Here is a 22,275-nt window from a genome sequence, read left to right on the forward strand (position 1 = left end):
GTGAAATACAAGGAGGCCAAGTTGCACACAAATGTCATCATCACCACCACCACCACCACCATCGTGGCAAAATGTAGATTAAAAATCAGGCCTTTCTAACTTGTAGTCCATTATCCATTGTATCACCTTGACTTTTCCAAAATTTTAGATGGATCTAGTCTACTAGTGGTGACTGAGAGCTGTGAACACCTGAAGGAAAGGGATAGGATTGTCCTCTCCCTTCCACACCTACCCTCCGGCTCTCATTTTTGTGACTTCTTCCCTCCCTTTAAACTTCCTTTGATGCACCTACATACATATGTTAGGGGGAGGGAGAGTCAGAAGGCATATTTTATCCCTTTCCTAATACAACTTTGGGGTAGTTGTCCACACTTTGCCACTGCTAGAGACCCACATCTCCAACCTAAGCCAACTCTCTGGGGTTTTCTCTGACCTTGTGTCAGTATGGTCACTAGAGGGCAGCACAGCACCATAACCTAAGAACTGATGGGCCAGTGAGGCCAGTCCTTTGCTTTGTTAGCGCTCAGGGAAGCACCTGAGAAAGCTCAGTGTGGGGGAGAAGGAAAAGGTGGTTTATGGAATGAACACACTACCATAGCAACATACCTTACAGCCAGTCAACCCAGAATCTCAGGGACCCAGCCTTGTAGAACAAAGAAGCTCTAACAGGGCTTTTAAGTCAAGGGGTAAAAGGGAGGATATATGGTTTAACCCTCCGGGAAGGGTGGGAGGAAGGTGTAGATCAGCCATAGCAAGTGATAGTTTCAATCCAAGATCCTGAACGTGACTATATTCTAGTACCTGTCTGCGTTTCCAGACCAAATCCCACTGCTGCTGTCTGCAAACCCTCTAAATCAAAGGGTTCCTCAGAATAACATTCTTAAATAATTGAAGGAAATGCTAGTTTTTGGTTAGAGGTTAATGAAAATAAAAATATATTTTTCCCTGAATTCAAGTTCATGAGCCTCCTGAAATCTGCCCACTTCCCCCTGAAGGGTCTGTGGACCTCAAGTTAAGAACCCCTGCTTAAACAGTGGTTTATTCATGGTCCTTAAGAAAATGAGTGGGCAACTCAGTTCCCCTCACTGGGCCTTGATTTTCTCATCTATAAAATGAGGGGGTTGGTCTAATCTCTAAGGGCCTCTTTATTTCCAAATGCTATGATCCTTTGACTTAATGCTTCTTTCTGTCCAAACTTTGACTTGTGGAATTCTCTCTACCAAGGATACCCTTCCTCTCTATTATTTCTCCTAGTTCTGCTCATTGGGTGGGATTCTAGATGTACACCCACACCCACACACACACCCACACACACACACACACACACACACACACACACACACACACTCACTCACTCACACGCATAGGGGGAGAAAGACACACTTTTCTCTCCAATCGGGGTACAAAGAAGCCAGTGCCATAATGGAGAGGTTCCCATGTAGGGTGACCCCAGCAACCTTTGGAGATAAACCAGTGAGTAGCCAGAATGAAGTACTGAGCTAAGGGCCTAGAGCTGGAGAGGAGTAGTCAGAGCAATCCCAAGTGAGATAGATGAAAATTCATCTTGCGCCTGTCATGGTTTGAGGTCAGGTGGTAGTTTTGAGACCCAGTTAACAAGGATCTAAGTCCCTTAATTAGCTGCATTCAGCTTTCTCAAGGCATATGTATGTTTTCATGCGCACACATATGTTTGTAGGTATCCTTAGATTTCTAACTAAATTTGTGAGTTTCTAACTAGTCTCCCCAATTTAGAGCTGGAATTGATGATAACTTATTAGTTGTGTTTGTAGAAGGTCAAATTTGGGAAATTTCTGGGATATATAGACTCATTTGGAAGGACAGAAGCTCAAGAAGTTGGATTGACATTGGAAGAGAGGAGTGATAAAATAATCAAATTATAGGGATAGGTTGAATTAAAGAGTAACATAGGTCAAAGGAGGTATTTAACACTTACCTTACATCTACTCCTGAGGCAGGACTATAGGTAACATGACTTGGTACCTGCTACTCCACCATGTGTAGCTTACCTCGAACCCTGTCTTTTCTAAGTGATGGCTATTCCCTTTGGCACTAGCAAGAAGTACTTTGCAAAAGGATGTATTGTATATACTGAAGTAAGATTGGGTTTTGAAGCAGATGCACTCACACTGTATTTATGCATTTTTCTGAGATTAGATATAATAATTACCAACATAACCGTGTTTTCAAGTTTGTATAGTACTCATCCACATTATCTCATTTGAGCCTGACCAGAACCTTATGAGGTATGCATTTCAGGTATTATTATCCCCATTTTAATCAGAAGAGAATATTAGGGTGATATGATATTCCTGGATATCCTTATAAGTGCTTGACATGAATTTATTTTTCTCTTTTTTCTAGAAGTAGTAACATTTAAAATTATTCTTCCAAAGGCATTGATGCCATGTAAACTGCTTAAGCCTTTGTCATAATGAATTTCATTACATAGCAATTATTTTATGCTGTTTCTACATTGGCTATTAATAGACTGGCTCTTCTTTTACCTTGAAATGCCTTCAGTTTATTTTGAAATAAAAATTTGTCTGCCCATGCAGCTGTGGAGGTTTTGTATTCTGTGTGACTTAATGAGTCAGGTCATTTCTTTTAGAACCTCACAGTCTTTAAGAGTCTCCTAGCTACTATCTGCCTTCTACAGCCTACTTCCAAAGAACAGATACAAAGCAGTTTGACAGCTTTTGCATACCAGTCAGACCCATTGTACCTAAATATAGGGCAGGACAACCAAAGAAAAGCTAAACTAAGACCTGAATAATTTTAGTATATCTGAATTTTTGTCCAGGGTACCAAGCTGCTACTATACTACTGAGTGATTTGGTAAGCACTTTCATTTTAGGTATAGCACTTATTTTAGGTATAGCCATTCACGAATCAATACATTTTATAAAATTTTATATATAAAATATATTCAAATTTATTATTATAAGTATTAAAAATTTTATTTAAAAATTATAAAGTTATAGTTTTCTGTAAATAGAATATAGGGGAACCTGGAAAGACCCTCACATGACCATCTGGTCTGACCTACTGCCTTTAAGCAGGTAAGGTATCATCTCCATTTTACAGGTAAGGCAATTGGGGTTCTGTTCTCTGATTGACTCTATAAAGATTTTCTCTATTTCATCTAATCCTGACTGATTTCCATTTTGTCTTTGTAGAAAGCAAAGGTTTCAAGTAGAAACTGTATTTCCATACTAACAACTAGGTTTCCATTGGCTTTCTTCTCAGCCTCTGCAAGTAACTTAGGTCTTGTGGGGCAGAGTTCATTCAGCCTCTGGATTTTGGTGGCTGTTAAGTTGAAAATAACGTGACTCATCTTGCCTGCCCACAAAAAAAAGGGAAAGCTATGTGTGGCATCTAAGTTTCCGGAAAAGTTCAGCCAACTCTTGCTGTGTTACGTGGACTAGAGTTCAAAAAGAATAATCTCCTGGATGGGTGCCCACTAGTGGGTACCATGCAGAGGGATTTTTTTCTCTGGAACCAAAAAAGGAAACAGCTTTCAATTTAAAACTGGGGCTGCCTTGAATCTATGGCATCTTTATAGACATTAGAGATCTCCCAAGACAAAAATGTTAGAAAATGTCTCCCCCTTATCCATTTTGAATTTGAACGAATGAAAAATCATATAGCGATTGCTACAGGCCAGCCACTAGGGATACAATACAAATACAAAACTGAAATATCCCTGCACTCAGGAGGCTTATATTCTGATGGGGAAGATTGACAGAACCAGGGAAAGTGGTGACCAGGTAGGGGTGTTTTGGTTTTGAAATGCATAAAGATGATGAAGAGAGCCATAGAGAGAGGGCTGATTGACAGTATTAATTTGATTCCAGTTTCAAAGATGGAAAGTTCAAGGGGAAGAGGAGAATGCTGCTGCTGTTTAGTCATTTTTCAGTCGTGTGTGACTCTTTGTGGCCCCATTTGGGGTTTTCTTGGCAAAGATGCTGGTGTGGTTTGCTATTTCCTTCTCCAGCTTGTTTTACAGATGAAGAAACTGAGGCAGAGAGGGTTAAGTGATTTGCCCAGAGTCACACAGCTAGTGTCTAAGACTACATTTGAACTCAGGTCCTCCTAATTCTAGGGATGACATTTCATCCCCTGCACCACCCAGCAGCTCAAGAAGGAGAATACACATGGTAGAAGGGTGCAAGAAGATATCCAGGGTGGATTGTGACTCATGGCTGGGGCATTCACTGATCAGGACAGCATGAGGACTGGCCAGAGTTCCCAGAGCTAAGAGAATGAAGTCCCCTTGGGATGGGATGGGATGGGATGGGATGAGATAGCAAGTCAATGATTCAGAAATTGTAGCAGCAGCCATGGTGGATGGCAAAATGGTTGGTATGGAATGTGAAACATGACTAGGGACTCTCATAAAAAATAGTTCTCCAGCCCTCCCCCATTCTTCAAAAACTTTTAATAAGCTTAACTCATATTTAGTGAATAACAAAATCCATTTTATACATCCCAAGCACTGGTCAGTCAAGGTTTTACCAGAGGTTTTGTCTCCTTGGTGTTAGAAACTGTCATAAAGGCAATTAAGACATGAGGATCATTAACGCTGTGTTGCCTTTGGTTGTGAAATGAATGGAAAGTGAATTCCCAATCTGGGCACTGTGACTTGAACCAGTTTGTATGTACTTGGCCCTAAAACTGTAGAGGTAGAATTGGGAGAAGTGAGGAACAGCTTGCAGCCATGACCGAGTGTTATTCCCTGCTTTCCCATCCTTCCTTTCTTAGATTTCTGAAAGGAAGGAGATAAAAGATGTACCTTAAACTTGAAAGAAAGCATTTTCTTCTTTGCTCTAGACCTACCATCAATTAGATCAGTGGCTTATAAACTTTTCTGTCTTGAAACCCCTTTAATACTTAAAAATTATTGAGAATTCCTCCCCTTCCCAAAGAGCTTTTCTTTATGTAGGTTATATTTATTGATATTTACTACATTAGAAATTAAAGTCTCATGGTGTCATTGTGAAAATGGTTTTGACCTCATGGATCCTCCCAGATGATCTTGAGAACCCCTTAGGGTCCCTGATCTCTGAGAACTGCTTTTTAGGGCAATTACCTGAGAGACTTTCACAAAGTATCTCTGTTCTAGTATAGTTTTGGGGTTGATTTTTATAGGCTGTTTCTAGGGAGCTAGGATGGTTAAAGGGGAGAGGAATCTAGAATGAAGTATATCTGTTATGGATACATGCCTAACCTAAACATTTCTAAGAAGTTATTTTTCATTTTCCCAGAGCCTTAAAACCATAACATGTGGGAGGCTTCCCTTCACCCCACTTCAAAGGCTGAGGGTAAAGGCTCTATGGAAGCTAGATGCCCCTGCCAACTGCTTCCCTTGCCAGTTAAGACCAGCAAAATATTGATCTTCCAGATATAGCTTCAAAGGTCTTTTGAAAGAGCCCAATCTGCAAAAAGATTGTTGCCCTAGATTAAGATGGGGACAGAGGAGGACAAGAAAGACTGAAGTTATGCTTAGTGTCAGCAAGGGGGAGAAACAGGGCTCGGGCCAAAATCAAGTGAGTGAATAAAATTATCATGTGACCTAGTGATTATAAAACTGTTCTAGATGCTCTAGACTGAACGAGTCTTGGGATTTCTAGAGCTTAAAGAGAGTCTTTTGAAGCTGTGTGGAACTAGCCTAGGCCCAAATCAAGGGAAAAACAAAGTAAAATCGTGAAGGAGGCTTCAGAGACCCCTTTTTCCCCTTCCCCTTTTAAGTACCACCTTCTCTAATCCGTGTAATTTCTCCCTGTCCATTTAGTTGGAGTGAGTGCCTTCATGTTCCCTAGGGCCTCCCCAACCCAACTGAGCAAAGGTTGGAAATAAATATTCCAGTCTAACTTTTCTGCCTTGCAAACAAAGGTATAGCAAGAAATGTGTGTGTTTTTTCCCCCAGTACTGTTGGAGAGAAGGGAACATTTTATTTTTCAGACACTCCTATTGACTGAAGTAAATGGCACCCTTAATTTTTTTTCCTAAATAAATACACAAAACCTTCAAATTTATTAATGGCAAATGAGGTTAATCAAGGCCATTTTTTTTCAGAATCAGGACAGTATATTCAAGGGAGGTTGTTAGGACAGCAAGGTCTAGGGAAGAAGAGATCAGAGGCCCTTGTTCCACAGCTCTTGATTTAATATGGAGAGCTATGAAGTATACTGCAGAAATCCTTGCCCTCTCTCCCTTTCAATCCTAATCAGACCCATCTTGCCTGGGCCTTTGCCTTCTTCCCTTGGCTTCCTTGTCCAAAACAGGCATAGATGGGATTTCTGCCCAGGTCTCAGACAATCAACAAACAAACATTCATTCATTCATTCATTCATTCATTCATTCATTCATTCATTCATTTATAGTGCTTACTATGTGCATGGCATTGTACTGGAAATACAAAGAGAGTAGAATAATGTCTGCCCTTAATAAGGAGTGACTTATATACATATGAGTGAAAAGGGTTAATCAGGAGACATAACCCCTTGCCCCATTACTTGAGTTCCCCAATCTCCTTGATTAAAGTATACGGTACAGGAGTGCCCATTGGCATATGAAAGGCTCAGGAAACCTAACAAGGTTTGGCAGATAAAATGAATTTGCCCAGGGGGCATGATATTACCTCTTTACCTGTACAGTTGAGAAAACAGAGTTTTAAAATGGCATAATTTCAGAAATATCAGAACAAACACAGAAATATCAAACAAACGCAAGCATTTATCAAGTGTTTCCTGTATGCAAGACACTGTGCTAGGCAAATACAGTAACAAAAAACAGTCCCTGTCCTCAGGGATCATGCAGTCTACTGAAGTATTTATATGTGTAAAACATGGAAAAGTTGACCTTTGCAGATTCATCCCTTTTTAACAGGTATGTTAGACTCTCTTATACCTCTAGTCATAGATAGATGTATATACATACACATGTATGTATGCATATATGTGTGTAGAGAGTATATGTGTGTGCGTATGTATATATACATATATACTTTTATTTTTATGAGAGAGAGAGAATAAGAATGAGAATGTATATCCAGGGAGAGAGAGTGCACACTCCCCTTTTTTGTTTTAAGTATCTTATGTATGTTGTACATAACTGAAGTTATTTGCAAGTGTAAATTAATAGGGGGAAGGTGATCAGCCTGGAAAGAAAAACTCAATAATGGATAAAAATGGTTTGGAACCAGGCATCTAAGATAAGGGAATGCTGCTGACTGAACAAGGATTAAGGGAGAGGAATGGATCAGTAGGGAGGATGCATCTGTTAAGAGAAACTTGAGGGAAAAGAAACTAATTTATGCATATTTTTTGAGTAGTCCTAGAATTTTAAGTTCTTTCCAAGTAGGGATCATTTCATTAGCTGTATTTGGATCCCCAGTGCCCAATTCCTGACACATAGTAGAACCTCAATAAATTCTTGTGGATTGAAAGCTCTTGATGATTGAGTCCATGGATTTTTCACTCCGAGTGTCAGGGAACTGACTGCCAGAAGTTCAGTTTAGCCCAAACTAGTTTAGCCAATGCCTCAGTCATATGAATTAATGCCACACCTGTTATGTGCAAGATGAGAGACCGCATGATGTAGTGAATAGAAGAGGATCAGGTCAGTCTTGGAGTCCGATTGCCTCTGACACCGATACTTTGTGACCTCGGGCAAGTTGTTGAACCTATAATATTGAAAACTGTAAACTGCAGAGTAGCTACTGACCTGCATTAGGAGAGAGAGTTTCTTCCCTCTTCTAAGGAAATTATAAGTCTGATCAAAAGAAAGATGCTGTTGCTCAAGACAGCTTCTTAATGAAGTGTTGGAAGTAGAAAGGACTATTAATTTGAACAGAAAGCCTCATGAGAGGCAGCATGGTACAGTGGATACCTAGCTTTAAAGTCAGCCAGGAAACATTTATGAAGCATCCACTGTATGCCAGGCACCATGCTAAGCATTGGGGATGCAAGAAGAGGCAGAAGACAGTCCCTGCCGTTAAAGAGCTTAGTCTAATGACAGCAAGGAAACAAAAGTGTTCACAGACTATATACAGGATAAATAGGGCGTTGTTACAAGAAGGGACATATTAGAATTAAAAGGGGTTAGGAAAGGCTTCCTTCCTATAAAAGCCAGGAAGACCTGGCCTGCAGTTCTACTTCTCAGGCATATTGGCTGTGTGACTCAACAAGTTACTTAACCTCTAGAAGTCCTAGTCAACCAAAAATTTACATTATAGAGAAGGCTTAGTCCTACCTTGGTAGAGACGCAAATCAAAATCAAGTCAGTGGTGTTGTTTTCAAATACATAGAGTAACAGGCAATCAACCAAAAAAACTAATTATTCCGAGTATGTTTAATTACTTAGGGAAAGGAGGTAAGGAACCCAGGCTTTTTTAAAATTCAGTTTTATTTTATTTGTTTGTTTTATTTTTATTTTACCTTCCAAATTCTCTTTCTCCTCTCTCCCCCTTCCCCACCCATTGTGAAGGCAAGAAAGCAAAAGCCCATTACAAGTATGTATGTATTTTCATGAGCATCTAGGTGCCTGGCCTGGAATCAGGAAGACTTCTCTTTGTGAGTTCAAATGTGGCCTTATTAGCTGTGTGATCCTGGGCAAGTCACTTAACCCTGTTTACCTCAATTCCACAAATGAGCCAGAGAAAGAAATAGCAAACCACTCCAGTATCCTTGCTGAGTAAACCCCAAATGTGGTCATAAAGAGTCAGACATGACTGAAAAACAACAACATGTGTAGTCATGCACAACAAATTCCCCTGTTAGCCATTTCAAAAGTTAGGAAGGAAAGGAAGGAGGGAGAGAGGAAAGAAAAGCTGCTTGAGTTTTCATTCTGAGCCCATCAGTTCTTTATCAGGAGGTGGATCACATGTTTCATCATGAGTCCTTTGGAACTGTGGTTAGTCAATGTAATGACTAGATCAGGAACCCAGTCTTCCTTTTTTAGGAAGCAAAAGCTGCTTGTCCAAACGCAGTGGCTTGGCGTGAATAATATGTCCTCATAGCAGATGGCCTGGGTCTTTCAGGGCAGAAAGCCTGATCCTTACACTATGGTCACGTGCCACTGATGGAATTTACCAGAGACCTTGCTGCCAACTACCCCAGGGAATGACATTTGAGCTTTCTTTCTAAGCCAGATATTAGTTAGCAGCCAAGGAAATAATACCATAGGGAGATCAGATAAGGAATCCCAGCTTGCATCACAGGACCCTGGTTTGGGCTCATCTGGCTGCTGTGCTCTGTCAGATGAGGCTTTGACTCAAGGTGACGCACAGTGGTGATTGGTTTAGATGATTAGAACCAGGTAGTACTCTAATGACAGGTTATCATCACTGCCTCCAGGAGTTTAAGACTTCTGTCTGAAGTCTTAACCAGAAGGAAGGGCCCTTCAGGAAGGTGAATTGAAATGTCCTGTTCTGATTCACTTTGAAAGTTGTGGTGGTTTGATTTTTGTGAAGCATTAAAATGGGTTTTTAGCAACTACGTACAATTTGTACATACAATTGAGTCTTTTGTATTTCTATCTCTGGGACCCAGCACAGTCTCTGCCACATAGCTAACACTTCATAAGTGTATGTTAATGGAGTGCTCACCTTCAGAGCCACTGGATAAGGCAAGGCACACAAGATCATGGGTTTCATTACTTTATAGTCTTCATCTTATTTTCAATTTTGTAACCAAAATCAATGTTGCAGTGTCTCGTAAGAGACACTTATTAAATATCATTTGAGTTGAAATGAATAAACTGTGATTATTTCCAGAAATCATACCCATTGTTTGAAGATGAATACCACCCTTGACCAACAGCACCATCATAGGCTCTGTTATTACCAAAAGAAATGTTCTGAGTGATGGCCTATTATTGGAATAATTGTATGACCTCCTAAGGTGATTACTTTGAGGGGACAAGATTTACTTATATGTAAAGCTCCAGTATATTTGATGAAAAACAGTCCCTGTAGGCTCATTTTTTTTGTTACTTTGCTTCTCTCTCCTTAGTCCCCAAGAAAACACTACTGTAGCAAAAGAAGTGTACATGTTGGTGGGAGCAGGGGCAATGGTACCCCTTAGTATGTTCTATCTCGCTTTCTTTCTGTATCTTTTGTGAGCAAATGGAAGATAGGCACATTTTAAAATGAAGGGAGCTTCTCCCCCCAACCAAACAGCTAAACCATTAGTTTCAATAGATATGGTGAAATAAAGATACTTTTTGTTCGCTTTATTGATGCTTTTGCTTTTATATTACATTCATTCCAAATACCTCCCTCCTTGCACAGAAAGCCTTCCCTTATACTGAAGATTTTCTTTCCAAACAACAGTTGAGTAAATCTAGCCAACACAGGGATCATGCTTGACAGCGTATGTATGATTTTATACTTGTTATCCCCCACCCCTCCAAGGAAAACAAGGTCCCTTTTCTCAGGGACCAACCTTGGCTATTATAATTACATGGCATTTAGTTTCCTCTTAGTGATCTTTCCACGGGCTATTTTTTTATGCTTTTAATTTATTTTTATGATTTTACTTCATTCCGTATCAGTTCATATAAATTCATAGGATCCTACTTTTAGAGTTGGAAGGTATCTTGGAGGTTAATGAGTCCTACCCCCTAGTTTTACAATCAAACCAAGCTGTTAAATGGTTTGCTTGAGGTCACAGAGCTTGTTGAAGTTGAAGCCATTTTCTTGATAAAAGTTTACTGTTGAAGGGGGAAAAAGACACTTTGTCCTGGACCAAGATATCCAGAGTGTCAGCCTCTGTGGCCTAAATTTATTAGAAGTCAACCCAACTGCTGACTTCTCTTTCCAATAATATACTTGGGCAAGAAGTACTGAGCCAGATACCTACAGATATTCCTTCCACATCACAATTTTCCCCATCACAATTTCAGTATGTCGTGGGTCGACATAAGAAATTAAATGGACACGGGAAGGCCAGCAGACAACACAGAGCCTACGACTAGATACATAACCCAAATTTTACAGTAAAGAACTATAAACACCCCACAAAAGAAAAAGAAAAAATTCAGACTTCTCTGGCATGAGGGGTGGGCCAAAAATTTTTATTTGAAATTTTCTAGCTTGTGGGGAGTACCGCTCACCTAACCCTAGCCATGTGGAAGGGATGACTGTATCTGGTTTCTGTCCATGAAGGTCAAAGTTCTGGCTGAGATCTGACATATTATGCATTTGCAGGAGAAGCAGGGTGCCACCAGTCCAGTTTGGCCCCAGAGGATTCCCTTTTTGCTTCCATCCCTTATAAGATTTAACTCAACAAGCATTTACACAGACAACACAAGGTGAATGGTCAACAGTCCAGAAAGGCAAGCACCAGAATAAGTTTATAGCTGATTTGTTGATTTAGTCCAAGTATGGGTGCAAGATTCCACTGCCTAAGAGACCTTAATTCTGAGGGAATTGACTGACTTAGCCAGCATCTTTTTGCATGCTTTCTTCAGGGGCAGAAATGAATCCCAGGCCTCAGCCATGTAGGGAGCAAGGAACATCCCAGCTCCACCAAGCTGGAATTAGAAACACAGGATTTTAAGCACAAGGGTCCTAATCAGAAGGCAGAATGCCAGCAATCTGGATCCTAAGGGAGTTTATCTACAAACTTGTAGATAATCTCTGTTCCTTAGCCTCAAGTTCCTTTACACCTTTATTTTGTGGGGTCTTCTGTTTCCCTTCCTTAACACAAACCTTGTTTTTATTCCTATTGATGTATGACAAGTTCAAGCTCATAGGGCTTTATGGAGTATCTCCAGTGTCCCCAGCATTGTCTGCATGCTTTCAGAGACAAAAATGAAATAGAAGACCCATTTCCTTCCTTGAAGGAACTTATGTTTTAATTCGAGGAGACATAACCAAAAAGGATGAAATAACATGGTTCCCACCGTAATTCAGATTTAGTCTCCCTTCGTCCCATCTTTTAGGAAGTTTAGACTGGAGAAAGAATAAGCTAGAAGCTGGAACAATAATGATAACTTACATTAATAAAGTACTTATTTAAGATGTGCAAAATGCTTTACCTATGTCATCTCATTTAATTTTCCTAGCAGCTCTGTGAAGGAGGTAATTTTATTAATCTCCATTTTACAGATGAATTAACTGAAGGATAACAGAGGGAGAAGGTAAGTGATTTGCCCAAGGTTATATTGCTAGTGAGTATCTCAAGCAGTATTAAACTCAGGTCTTCCTGAATCCATCAGTCTATCCATTGCACCATCAATCTGCTATAGACCTTCGAGTAAGACTTTCCTGACAATCTAGGAAAGAAGCAAGGAAGGCCTGTACTAAAATGATGGTAGTTGACTGGGAAAGGAGGGAACCATTAAATATTAAAGATATATAGGAATAGAAGTCAGAGGATTTTTCAGTTGACTGTATGTACAACATGAGGGAGAGAATGGTTAACCATAACCAGAAATCAGGAAGTCAGAAGAAGGTTTTGGAGTTCTGTGGTGGACCCTATTGAATATGAAGTGTTGGCAGGCCATTGTAAGTGCTTTGAATCTTTTTACATATAATGGGTATCAGGGAACTCATATTCTCCATCTGTTACATCTTTATGTCACCAAAGAACTGCACCGCTGAGAAAAAAATAAACAGTGAGACCGTATGTATTGTGCCCCTACATTTCCGTGATGAAATCTTTCACAACATTGCTTGAGCACAGGTCATCACTGAAAACATGCTACAACCTATGGATTTCTGCTCTGTGTCTCTCCGTTATCCTTTGATCATTTCCTACTTTGATTCTTCAGGGATTATGGTGTTACTGAATTTGCAAACATACCACATCACTGGGATAACATTTGTGTTGAAAAGATTAATCTTAATCCCCAATAGATAAATAAAGAATCAAAGGAGATTAACAGGCAATTTTCTTTTTTTAATAGTTTATTTTTTGTAATTACATGTAAAGAATTTTTAACATATTTTTTATTTAAAAAAAAATTTTTGTTCCAAATTGTCTCCTCTCCCTTCCCTCCTCCATCCCTAAGACAGCAGCCAATATTATGTAGGTTATATATGGAGGCAATGGGAAAACAACTCTGAAAAAACCTTAGGACTCTGACCAAACTATGTAGTCATGATTGAGAGGTTACTTGTGGAGGAGAGCCTTGAAGACTGTATTTTGATCATATAAATAAAAAACAAGCAAACAGAAAACACAGTGGGACTCCATACCCTGTGTCTTTCCATCAGTTGCATAATTGTGATGGGGTCTGCTGTAAAGAACTGTTTGCAAAAACCTGCCTATTCCCTTTCTTTACCTTCATTAAGGACACTTGGCAACACCAATCATTCTCATAAAGATTTTGTAAAGAGAAGAAAGTAGGAATATGGGTGAGTAGTTATCACTATTCTCTCCATATTTGCTGTTTTTGGGTTTTTTTTGGTATTAATATCTGTGGATTTTCCCCTTTTTTTTCCTCTCTCCAAAACATCATGTAGAATGACTCTGCAGTGCTTTCCGTCTGCATTACTTTTAGCATGGAATTCTTTCTTACTTGGTCTGGCTCATCCATTCTTCCTGACTTTATCTTTGACCTTGTCATTTCTAATTTTGTTTAATAACATAACAAATGTTAGCATCCAAACTTGATGATTCCTGCATCACTGGGGATGACAAAGTGATTGCTATAGAATCATTGATAAATATGTTATATTTTATACCTATTTGTCGTCCTTTCCAGGTTCATCTATGAATATTCTTGGGATGATGTGGTTTATTTGGACCTCACCTCAAGCTTTCCTTAGATTTATTTTGCTTCTACTGCTTTTTATTGTTTTATACAGCAATACTACTCATAATTAGTCACCATTTTTCTCTATAGTGTTTTTAAATGAATTTCTATGACTAACTGGTGTTGACCTTGGCTGTCATTGCTTTCTGCTTGGCAAGACTCTCAAGCATTTGTTTCTGGGATCACTTGGCCACTTTATTGTGGCATTTGTTTTACATCTGTCAAACCTCTGCAGGAAATGGTGACAATTAAGGTCAATATTTTTTTCCCACGTCAGTCATATAGTAGCAGTTGTTCAGCTTTATTCTCTTCTTCAGCCTTTTTTTTTTTTTAGTAATTTAATGTTAATTTTGATCTCTAGTTGATGATCTGACTATATGTAAACAATAGATTCTTAGATGATTGACCCTCAGTATTCAGACTTTTTCTTTCTGTTAAGATATAGTTAATTTCTTTTTTATCTTTTGCTGTTTGTTGCTTGTCCTGTCTATTATCTTTGGACTCTTTTTTAGGAGAAAATGTTCACAGTGTATATGCATGAGCTTTGTGATTATATAAGCCTTTGGCCTCTTTAATTTCTCAAACACAAGCCGTTATTTTCCAGCATGTTTTTTGCCATCCTCTCGGTAAAATGTTCACTTGTTTTGGAAAATCTTGTCAAGTTATTCACAGAATTTTTCTACTTCAACCTTTGCAGCATTTTGGGGAACATAAGCTACAGGTATCTTCATGCACGTACCTCACTCAAATGAGAAAGGTCAAATACACAGAAAAGATCGAGATGGGGATGAGATGGTGAGACTCAGAGCAACTTATATGGAATGTACAAACTTTTTGCAGGGAGAAAAAGATTTCTGTAGTTCACAGGCTCAGGGGGAAAAACAGTAGTTGATTAATCTCTAGATTTGTGTCAAGTGGAATGAGTATTACGGGCCCTGAATAGGTGAGGTCACTGTGACTCTACATCAAGTTTTTACCAAGAGTCAATCTGATAATATACTTTACCCCCATGAAAAGTCATACCGTGCCTCACTCTGAGGGGTTGGGGTAGCCACAGTTCTGAGGGGCTTCTGACTCAGGCTGAGGTTATAAAAAAACTGTGAATGTGTAAAAGTTCGAAGAGGGGGTCAGGCTGCACAAGAGAGGGCAGGAGGGAAGGAAGAAAGGTGCATTCCCCATGGTGATAGCCTCACAAATAGTTCTCAGGAAAGAGACATCCTAGATTTTGATGAGATGACATAGCCTTCTCACTTAGTACATCCAGCACAGAGATGACCTTTAGAATTTTCCATGAAACACGACACAGTATTTTGCAACAAATATGTGGCAACCAGAGGGAGAGGGATCGCCAGGATGCTCACTCATGTTACCGCTACTGCCTCCAACTCTGTAAGAGGGATGGTGTACCCTCTTAGGTAACAGCATTTTTTTTTTTTTTGGATCCTTCCAAGGATTTCTGAAAACTTCTCAGGCATTGTGACATGAATGTCCGAAAGGTTTTTTAGTTACCTGCTTCCTCCCCAACATTCTAATGAGACGTAGAGAAGGCGCATGATTTCATGGAAGGACCCCAGACTGGCAGTCAGAAGATCTGGCTTCCAGTCCCAGCCATACAACTGATTTCAGTCAATCAGTCGATAAACGTTTATTAAGTACTTACCATGACACATAATCTTATTGAACTTGGCCACTTAAGCCTGTCTCCCTCACAAGATTCTTGTGGGAATCTTAAAAGGCAGTAGATAGAAGAACACTTTGAAAACCACCTAAGAACCATATAAGACATTAGTGCAAGAATCTGCATCTTTAGGTCTCAGAAATTGAGCGTCAACAACCAATATAGCCAATAGATGTGCTGATTAGATTGTGTATGGGTGCTATAGAGGCTTATACTTTTCATCCTCTCTACATTGGTCACTCTGATCTTCTTCCTACTTTCTTTCTACCTGTTTCTTCTTCCTGTGGCTCCTACTCCTGTGACACTCAAGTCCTAGACATCTTGGCCTTGTTCTTCAAGGATTTGTAGAGTTAGGCTGGCCCTGAGCACAACTGCACGCTGTTCTGGGTATAGCTTCTCACACAGCATTGGAGCATGTTGACTCCTGTACCCTCAGAAGTGGAGATAGTCTGTCCTGGGCCATGCACAGACCCTTTCCTATTGGTCCCCTAATGACCTAACGTAAAATGGTTAGCCAAGGTTACAGTGGACCTTGGCAGACAGGAAAACCAGCTAGACCCTTGGAACTTGCCCTCAGTTCTCTGTTTGCTGTGGGAGAGGTTTTAGCACTTCGGTAACTCTCCCTGCCCCTCCTTCTGGGAAGAACTTCTAAGAAACTGAGCTGATTAACCGTAAGTTTTAGAACTTTTATAATAACTCAGGAGGCCCTGAAAAGGTTGCACAATTTGCAAAATATCAAAGCTCTATATATCATAAATTCTCTTGGCTCCTATAAACTGGTTGTTTTCCCTTTCTACTTCTCCTGTCTTAATTCAGTCAGCATGTATTTATTAAGCACTTACTATGTCTCCAGGCTCTGTGCTAGACATTGAGAATACAAACTAGAAGCTTCTATCCTAACAGGAAATACAACTCCATGTATAAGTGCATACAGAATAAACATCAAGTAATTACATGGAAGCCAGTTTGGGATAGAAGGCAGTAGCATTGAGGGAATCCAGGACAGGCGTCATGTAGAAGGTGGTGCCTGAGCTTAGTATGGAATGAAGAAAAGGATTCAGTGACACACAATGAGGAGGAAGTGTGATCAGTTTTGTCTGTGCCACACTAGATTTTCAAATAATTGCATTTAACATACATTTACTAAGCACTTACCATTTGTAAAATTCAATGCTAGGTGCTGAGGATCCAAAGATGAATAAGACCCTACTACCTTCGAAGAGTTTGCTATTTAAGTGCAGAGACATATAGTCAAAAAGTCTACCCAACCATCTAGATGTCTCCAAGTATCCAGATATTATGTGTCATAGGAACCAAAACATCCAGCAGAAAATAAAAGATTTGCATGACTGGCTAGGTTTCTTGTTGGCATCATGTCATTTTTTTGGTATAACTTCATATGCAAATTGATGGGTTTCACATGGCTTGGGCTGGAGCCCTACTATAGATATGAGACATTAGCTAATGCCAGAAACACCTGAGGCCTACCTTCAGGGGACTCTCAGTTATGGAATCTCCCATACCAGTATGCTGCATCCCCACCCCTGTGATTGTTAAGGCACCCAATGTGGCTGCCAATTCCCACGGAGTTGAGGGACAGCATTGTAATGGCCCAGCACTGTAGCCTGAGGTACTCTTAGGCCCTTTCCCAGAGTCTCCTAAACAAACATAAAATGGAATGCATTCTTGTAACACAGTGAATACAGGCTCAAAGTTGAGCCAAATAGTTTTGCTTTTTTTGTAATTTCATATGATAACTGTGTTTTTCCAACTGTCCAGTGGGTTCACAGCCAACTTGTGGCAGAACCATACAATTATCTAAGTCTCTCTTTGCTATACCCAGCCTCTGCTTTCTGTGTATCCTTTTTCCCCACTTTGGGAATACCCATTTCACTCTCCCTTTCACCAATAGGGGCCTAGTAACTTCTAACTTTTCCTTTTCTATTAAAAACCTGATGGAAAATGTCTGTGTCAGATATTTCCATTTCAACTTGAATCTTAGATACTGTGTGTCCCCTTCCACATTTTAAGCTTTTTTTTCTATAATTATGGGATAACCATAAAAGGGCAACCCTTTTACCCATTAAAATAATTTCAAGCCTACTGATGCAAATGGAAGCATCTAGTAGTAGGGAGAATGTCATCCTTCTGAAATCACGCCATGTACACGCATACCTAATAGCCTTATGCCAGATGAAGTTTGAATGAGATATTAGCATACCTTGATGTTCTTGGGACAAAGTCCTCCAGTGACATGCATTGTTACTATATTTGTATTGGCCACAGCACTTATTTGAAGTCATGATTTGACCCCATGGTTCCTCCCATTCAAAACTTTCTGAAAAATTTTACTCAGCTAGCCAGTCAATAAGCATTTATTATGTACAGTAAGCATGTATTAAATATTAAGAACATTGTTAAGTACCCATGTGCACAGAACCTTTCTATATCATCTCCCCTAATGTATTAGACACCTAATAGATTGTAAGCCACTTCAGCACAGGGTCTATTTCATTTCTGTCTATTTATTTCCAGCACCTAAATATAGTGCCTTGCACACAGTAGATGCTCACTACATGTTTGTTGATCAATTCATTTGTTGATTACATAGAGGCAGAAGACAGAAGTGGAAAATGAATCATTTTCTTCTGCATCTGATCAGTGTGGATGACACTTGTGAGTAAGGTCAGGCTTCTGTCTCTGAGGTCTTTTTTTCCCTTCACAACAGGATAAGAACCTGGCCTTAGTCATATAATTCTTGACTTCACTTTGTAGAAGTCAGCACACACTCATTCTCCTCCCCAAAGGCCAGTCCAGCTGAGTCATTAAGTATTTATTGAGCTCTCCCTTCCAGGGGCTGTAGAGCACCATGCCAGGCATTGGACTCATACAGGTTGTTTTCATGCTGAGTTCAGTTCATAGCAACTGATAAGTTCTGGCCTTGCAGCAGAGAGAAAACTGTGCTGACTTTACTTTTGCCCCTAGCTAGGCTTGGAATGCTTTGGACTGGATTGAATGAGTGAATGAATGAATGAATCAATGAGTCACTGAAGACCCAAAGGGAAATACATGGAAATTAGGGCATGCAAATGTTGGATTTTTTTTTTAATTCATATGTATTTAGACTATTTTGTTTACTTTTAGACTAACTTTGAGTTAATAAATTTGGAGAGTGTGTTATATAGTTCATAGAATCCTAAAATCATAAAATGTTAATGCCAGAAGAAACCTAAAATGTCATCTGGTCCCACCTGCTCATTTAAAAATGAGCAAACAGGCCTAGAGAACTTTCTTCTTGTATAATTGATAATACAACATCATGATGTAAGATAGTATGATCATTATTAAAATACACATGAAGAAAAAAAGACCTTTAAGATTTTAACTTCCAGTTTGCACTTTTGAAAATTAAATTTACCAGTTTTTATTTACTGGCATGTTTACTTTGAAAGTATTGACCTGAGGGAGCATATAAACTTTTTTACTTAAAAAAAAAAAAAAAAAGGAAAAAAATTCTATTGCTATTGGCATCCGTTTGATGGCCCAGAGGAAACCTAAGAGGGATATCTAAAAATGTTTGAACTACCCTCTGTCAAATTTTGGCTGAGATAATATCCTGAGCTTCGGGACTCGGCAGGATTGGCATCTATATTATATTTTCTGGAACTTCTTTTTTCTCCAGATAGGACCAGCAGTTTTGTAACATCCACTTGAGTATAGACTTGATTGATACGTTCTCCCATTTCCTCTTTGCCTATCCAAATCTTGCCCAACTTTCATGACTATAATCATGAAAAGGGCCTGACAGATGCCACAGGTTTAGGAATACAAAAAGTTAAATCAAAAGTGGTCCACTATGACAGAGAGTGCCAGGCAGAAGTGGTAGGTTAAGGCAAGAAGACTCTAGAATCCAAGAAGTCAGAATCATCAGTAGCAGGGTTGGTGGTAAACTCTGATAATGGGATATAGTTTGCTCAATGCTCCTTTTTTTATGTGGCTTGTTCAGTGTAGGTGGTTCTTAGCCTACAGGTATAAAATGTAGCAAAAATAAATAAAAAGCAGAGGCCTACCGGTAAATCGTTTGGGCAATCATAAAGTCATTTGGGCAAATTACTTAACCACTCTGAATCCCAGTTTCCTCAGCTGTAAAATGCAACTGTGACTCAAAGATCTCCTCTAACGTATTATATGTGTGTGTATGTATGTATGTGTGTCAGTATATGTATGTATGTGTGTGTGTGTGTATATATATATCAAATCCTGTAAAAAGAAGGTAGTTTCCCACTTATTGGTTTTCCTTTCTGTTTTTCCAATTAAGAGAATATATTTTGGGGGCTTGAAGTCATTATCTTATTAAAAATTGATTATATGAATTATTGGGGGGGATTTTGAGGGGAAGGACCATTATTTCCAAAGACAATGAGTCAGTCAGTGGCCCTGGCCATAAGCAAGGGAATTGGAAAGAGAAAAGAAGAGAAAAGACGTGCTAATAAGCTGGACTGCAGTTGGACACGATGGATGGGTTATGTTTTTGTCCATTAGCCCTGGCTTTGCCAGAAAATTGCCATCTATGGGTTGTTTTCCTAGCTTCTCCCCTGCCCCTTTGCTTCTAGACATGCTCCAGATTAAAGTCAGATATGCCAGAGATAACTAACAATTATGCTTTCATCACACATGGCATTGCAATTTTGAAGGTTTCTTCTGTACCCAAATAATGGGCAGTCAGTAGAGTCCATGCAGTTTGTTTGCTCATTTCGATGATAACTGATCTGATATGGTCTCACTCTCAGCTCCCATGGTGATTGAGGGAAAAGGTGGGAGAGGAAGAACTTTTTTTAAAAAAAAGATCTAGGTCTTTAGAGGGACTTTAGAGTTCATCTAGTCTACAGATAAAGAACTTAGACTTAGAGAGATGACACATCTTCCAGCTAATTTGAGAGCCAAAGCCTTCCTGACCAAAGTTTCTCCCATGTAGTATAGCATGTGGAACAGAGAGTCAGTAGACCTGAGTTCAAATTCAGTCTCCCCACTGTTTCTACTTGTGTCACCATGATGGGCAAGTCACTTGACCTCTGAACCTCAGTTTCCTCATCAGAAAAATGAGGGAAAGAATGCCTGCTACTACTGCCTCACAGAAGCCGAGTGGGAGAAAGCACTTTGCAAACCTTAATATAAATGTGAATCGATATTAGTATTCCAGTGAAGGTTCAAAGTCAGTTGGGCAAGTGGCAAAAGTACTCAGAGATTTCTTGAAAACATCCTCTTTAAAAAAAAAAAAAATCAGTCTTCTCAAAGCACATCATATGCAGGCTAGGAAGATTTTCTCAAGTCCAGGGCACTGGGAAATTATGCATTTACTGCAGACACCAGCTCAATTCATGGGACGATCCTGTGTTCCCTCATTAAGGAATTGCCTCCCTCATTAAGGAATTGGATGCCCAGCAGTTTCCAGATCAGAAACCAGTTACTTCTTACTTCATCTAGAAGCAGCCCTCCTATCCCTTCCCGGGGGAGACCTAGAACGCATGAATCAAAATAGTTATGTGATGTCATGTTATAATGGGAATGTGCTCCAGCCTGTTGGTGCCAAGAATTGTCTGTACAGGGTGGTTTCCTTTTACAGTCTTTTTAAAGAGACATCATGCCCAACTGCACATGACAGTTCTCTCTGCAAGAGGACTTGGGCTTCCTTTACCTATTAAGTCTGTACCCTCCCCTCCTTAAAAAAATCCTGGAGCTTATCCTTGAGTTCCTGACCTCCACTACATAAACAAATCTGCTGGGTGAGCTTCGGCTTGAGGTCCTGGCAGCTTTTTTACCTACTTAAGGACAAGACTGGCTGCTTGAGGCAGTGGTGGCTGCAGCTGCTGCTGTTACTGCTCGGACAACAGAACCAGTGGGCATTTCAAACTGTTCTTGCCCTCTGCAGATCAAGCAGTACAGTAAGAGCTAGACCTGGGATTGACCTGTGTACATACCTTGGCTTCTGGCTCCGGTTTGCTTCCCCCCGACCCTTTCTTTCTGGGGTTGATCTAAAAAGCCCTTCCTGTGGATCCTTCAGAATTTGACAGGTGGTCACTTGAGCGGGAGAAACTTAAAGGCTGTGTGTGTGTGAGGGGGAATCTGGTGCCTTCCCTCCCTGCTCCTCCACGTGCCCAGGGGGCTAACACTGGGCAGCTCCAGGCTCTCCTCTCTTTTTCCAGCACTGGATATGCTCTCAGGCTGCCGGTGCTCCGGTGCCCGGGGCAGCTCATGAAGCGTTTTGGCAGTCTCAGAGGCAGCAAGAAACGCAAGGACCACAGCCGAAGTACAGAGAGGCGCCAGTCGGAACCCCATGGCCTGTTCGGTAGGAAACCGTTCCATTCCCCAGTCCTGGATGCTCTGTGGTAGGCAGCTGGAAATAAACAGTGAGGTTCATGTGGGTGCATAAGTCTGCTAAATAACCTCTACTTACCCCATTACTCCTAGCAGTCTTTACCTTAGAGGTTTTTAATTAGGGCGTCCTTAGATGAACAGTTTGGTGAAGTATCTTTCTGTCTGTGATGATTGGGGTACATCCAGTGCAGTCAACATGAACTGTGTCTAAAATGACTTGTTTCTGAAGTGATTTCATTCCCTCAGCCCACATAATTCAGAAGGAATCTGTCATAGTACTTGATGGATACAGATTTTGAATCTTTTTTTTTTTCCTTGACATTCCTTTGGTAGAAAACACCAGCTTGGGGGGAAGGGGGGTGTTTTAATGTTTTAGAGTTTTAATGAATAACCTGAATTTGATATGTTTTAGCTGTTGTTTTGGTTTTAAAGAGGTG

At 40.0% G+C, this 22,275-nt stretch overlaps 1 protein-coding gene across 6 annotated transcripts in view; it reads left to right on the forward strand.

Annotated features, from left to right (window-relative positions):
- PRKAG2 (protein kinase AMP-activated non-catalytic subunit gamma 2) overlaps positions 1-22,275 on the forward strand; it is a 452,122-nt gene that overhangs the window by 213,324 nt on the left and 216,523 nt on the right. The window contains exon 1 of one of the 6 annotated variants that reach the window (XM_072652173.1): positions 21,500-21,809. The exons of the other annotated variants lie outside the window; for them this stretch is intronic. Within the exon in view, the coding sequence (XP_072508274.1) occupies positions 21,716-21,809 (94 nt within the window). The 5' untranslated portion in view covers positions 21,500-21,715. Of the gene's footprint in view, positions 1-21,499; positions 21,810-22,275 lie in introns of those variants that run through there. 6 annotated transcript variants of the gene reach the window in all.

The sequence above is a fragment of the Notamacropus eugenii genome, chromosome 3 (genome assembly GCF_028372415.1).
Source record: "Notamacropus eugenii isolate mMacEug1 chromosome 3, mMacEug1.pri_v2, whole genome shotgun sequence".
In the NCBI taxonomy this organism is placed as follows: domain Eukaryota; kingdom Metazoa; phylum Chordata; class Mammalia; order Diprotodontia; family Macropodidae; genus Notamacropus; species Notamacropus eugenii.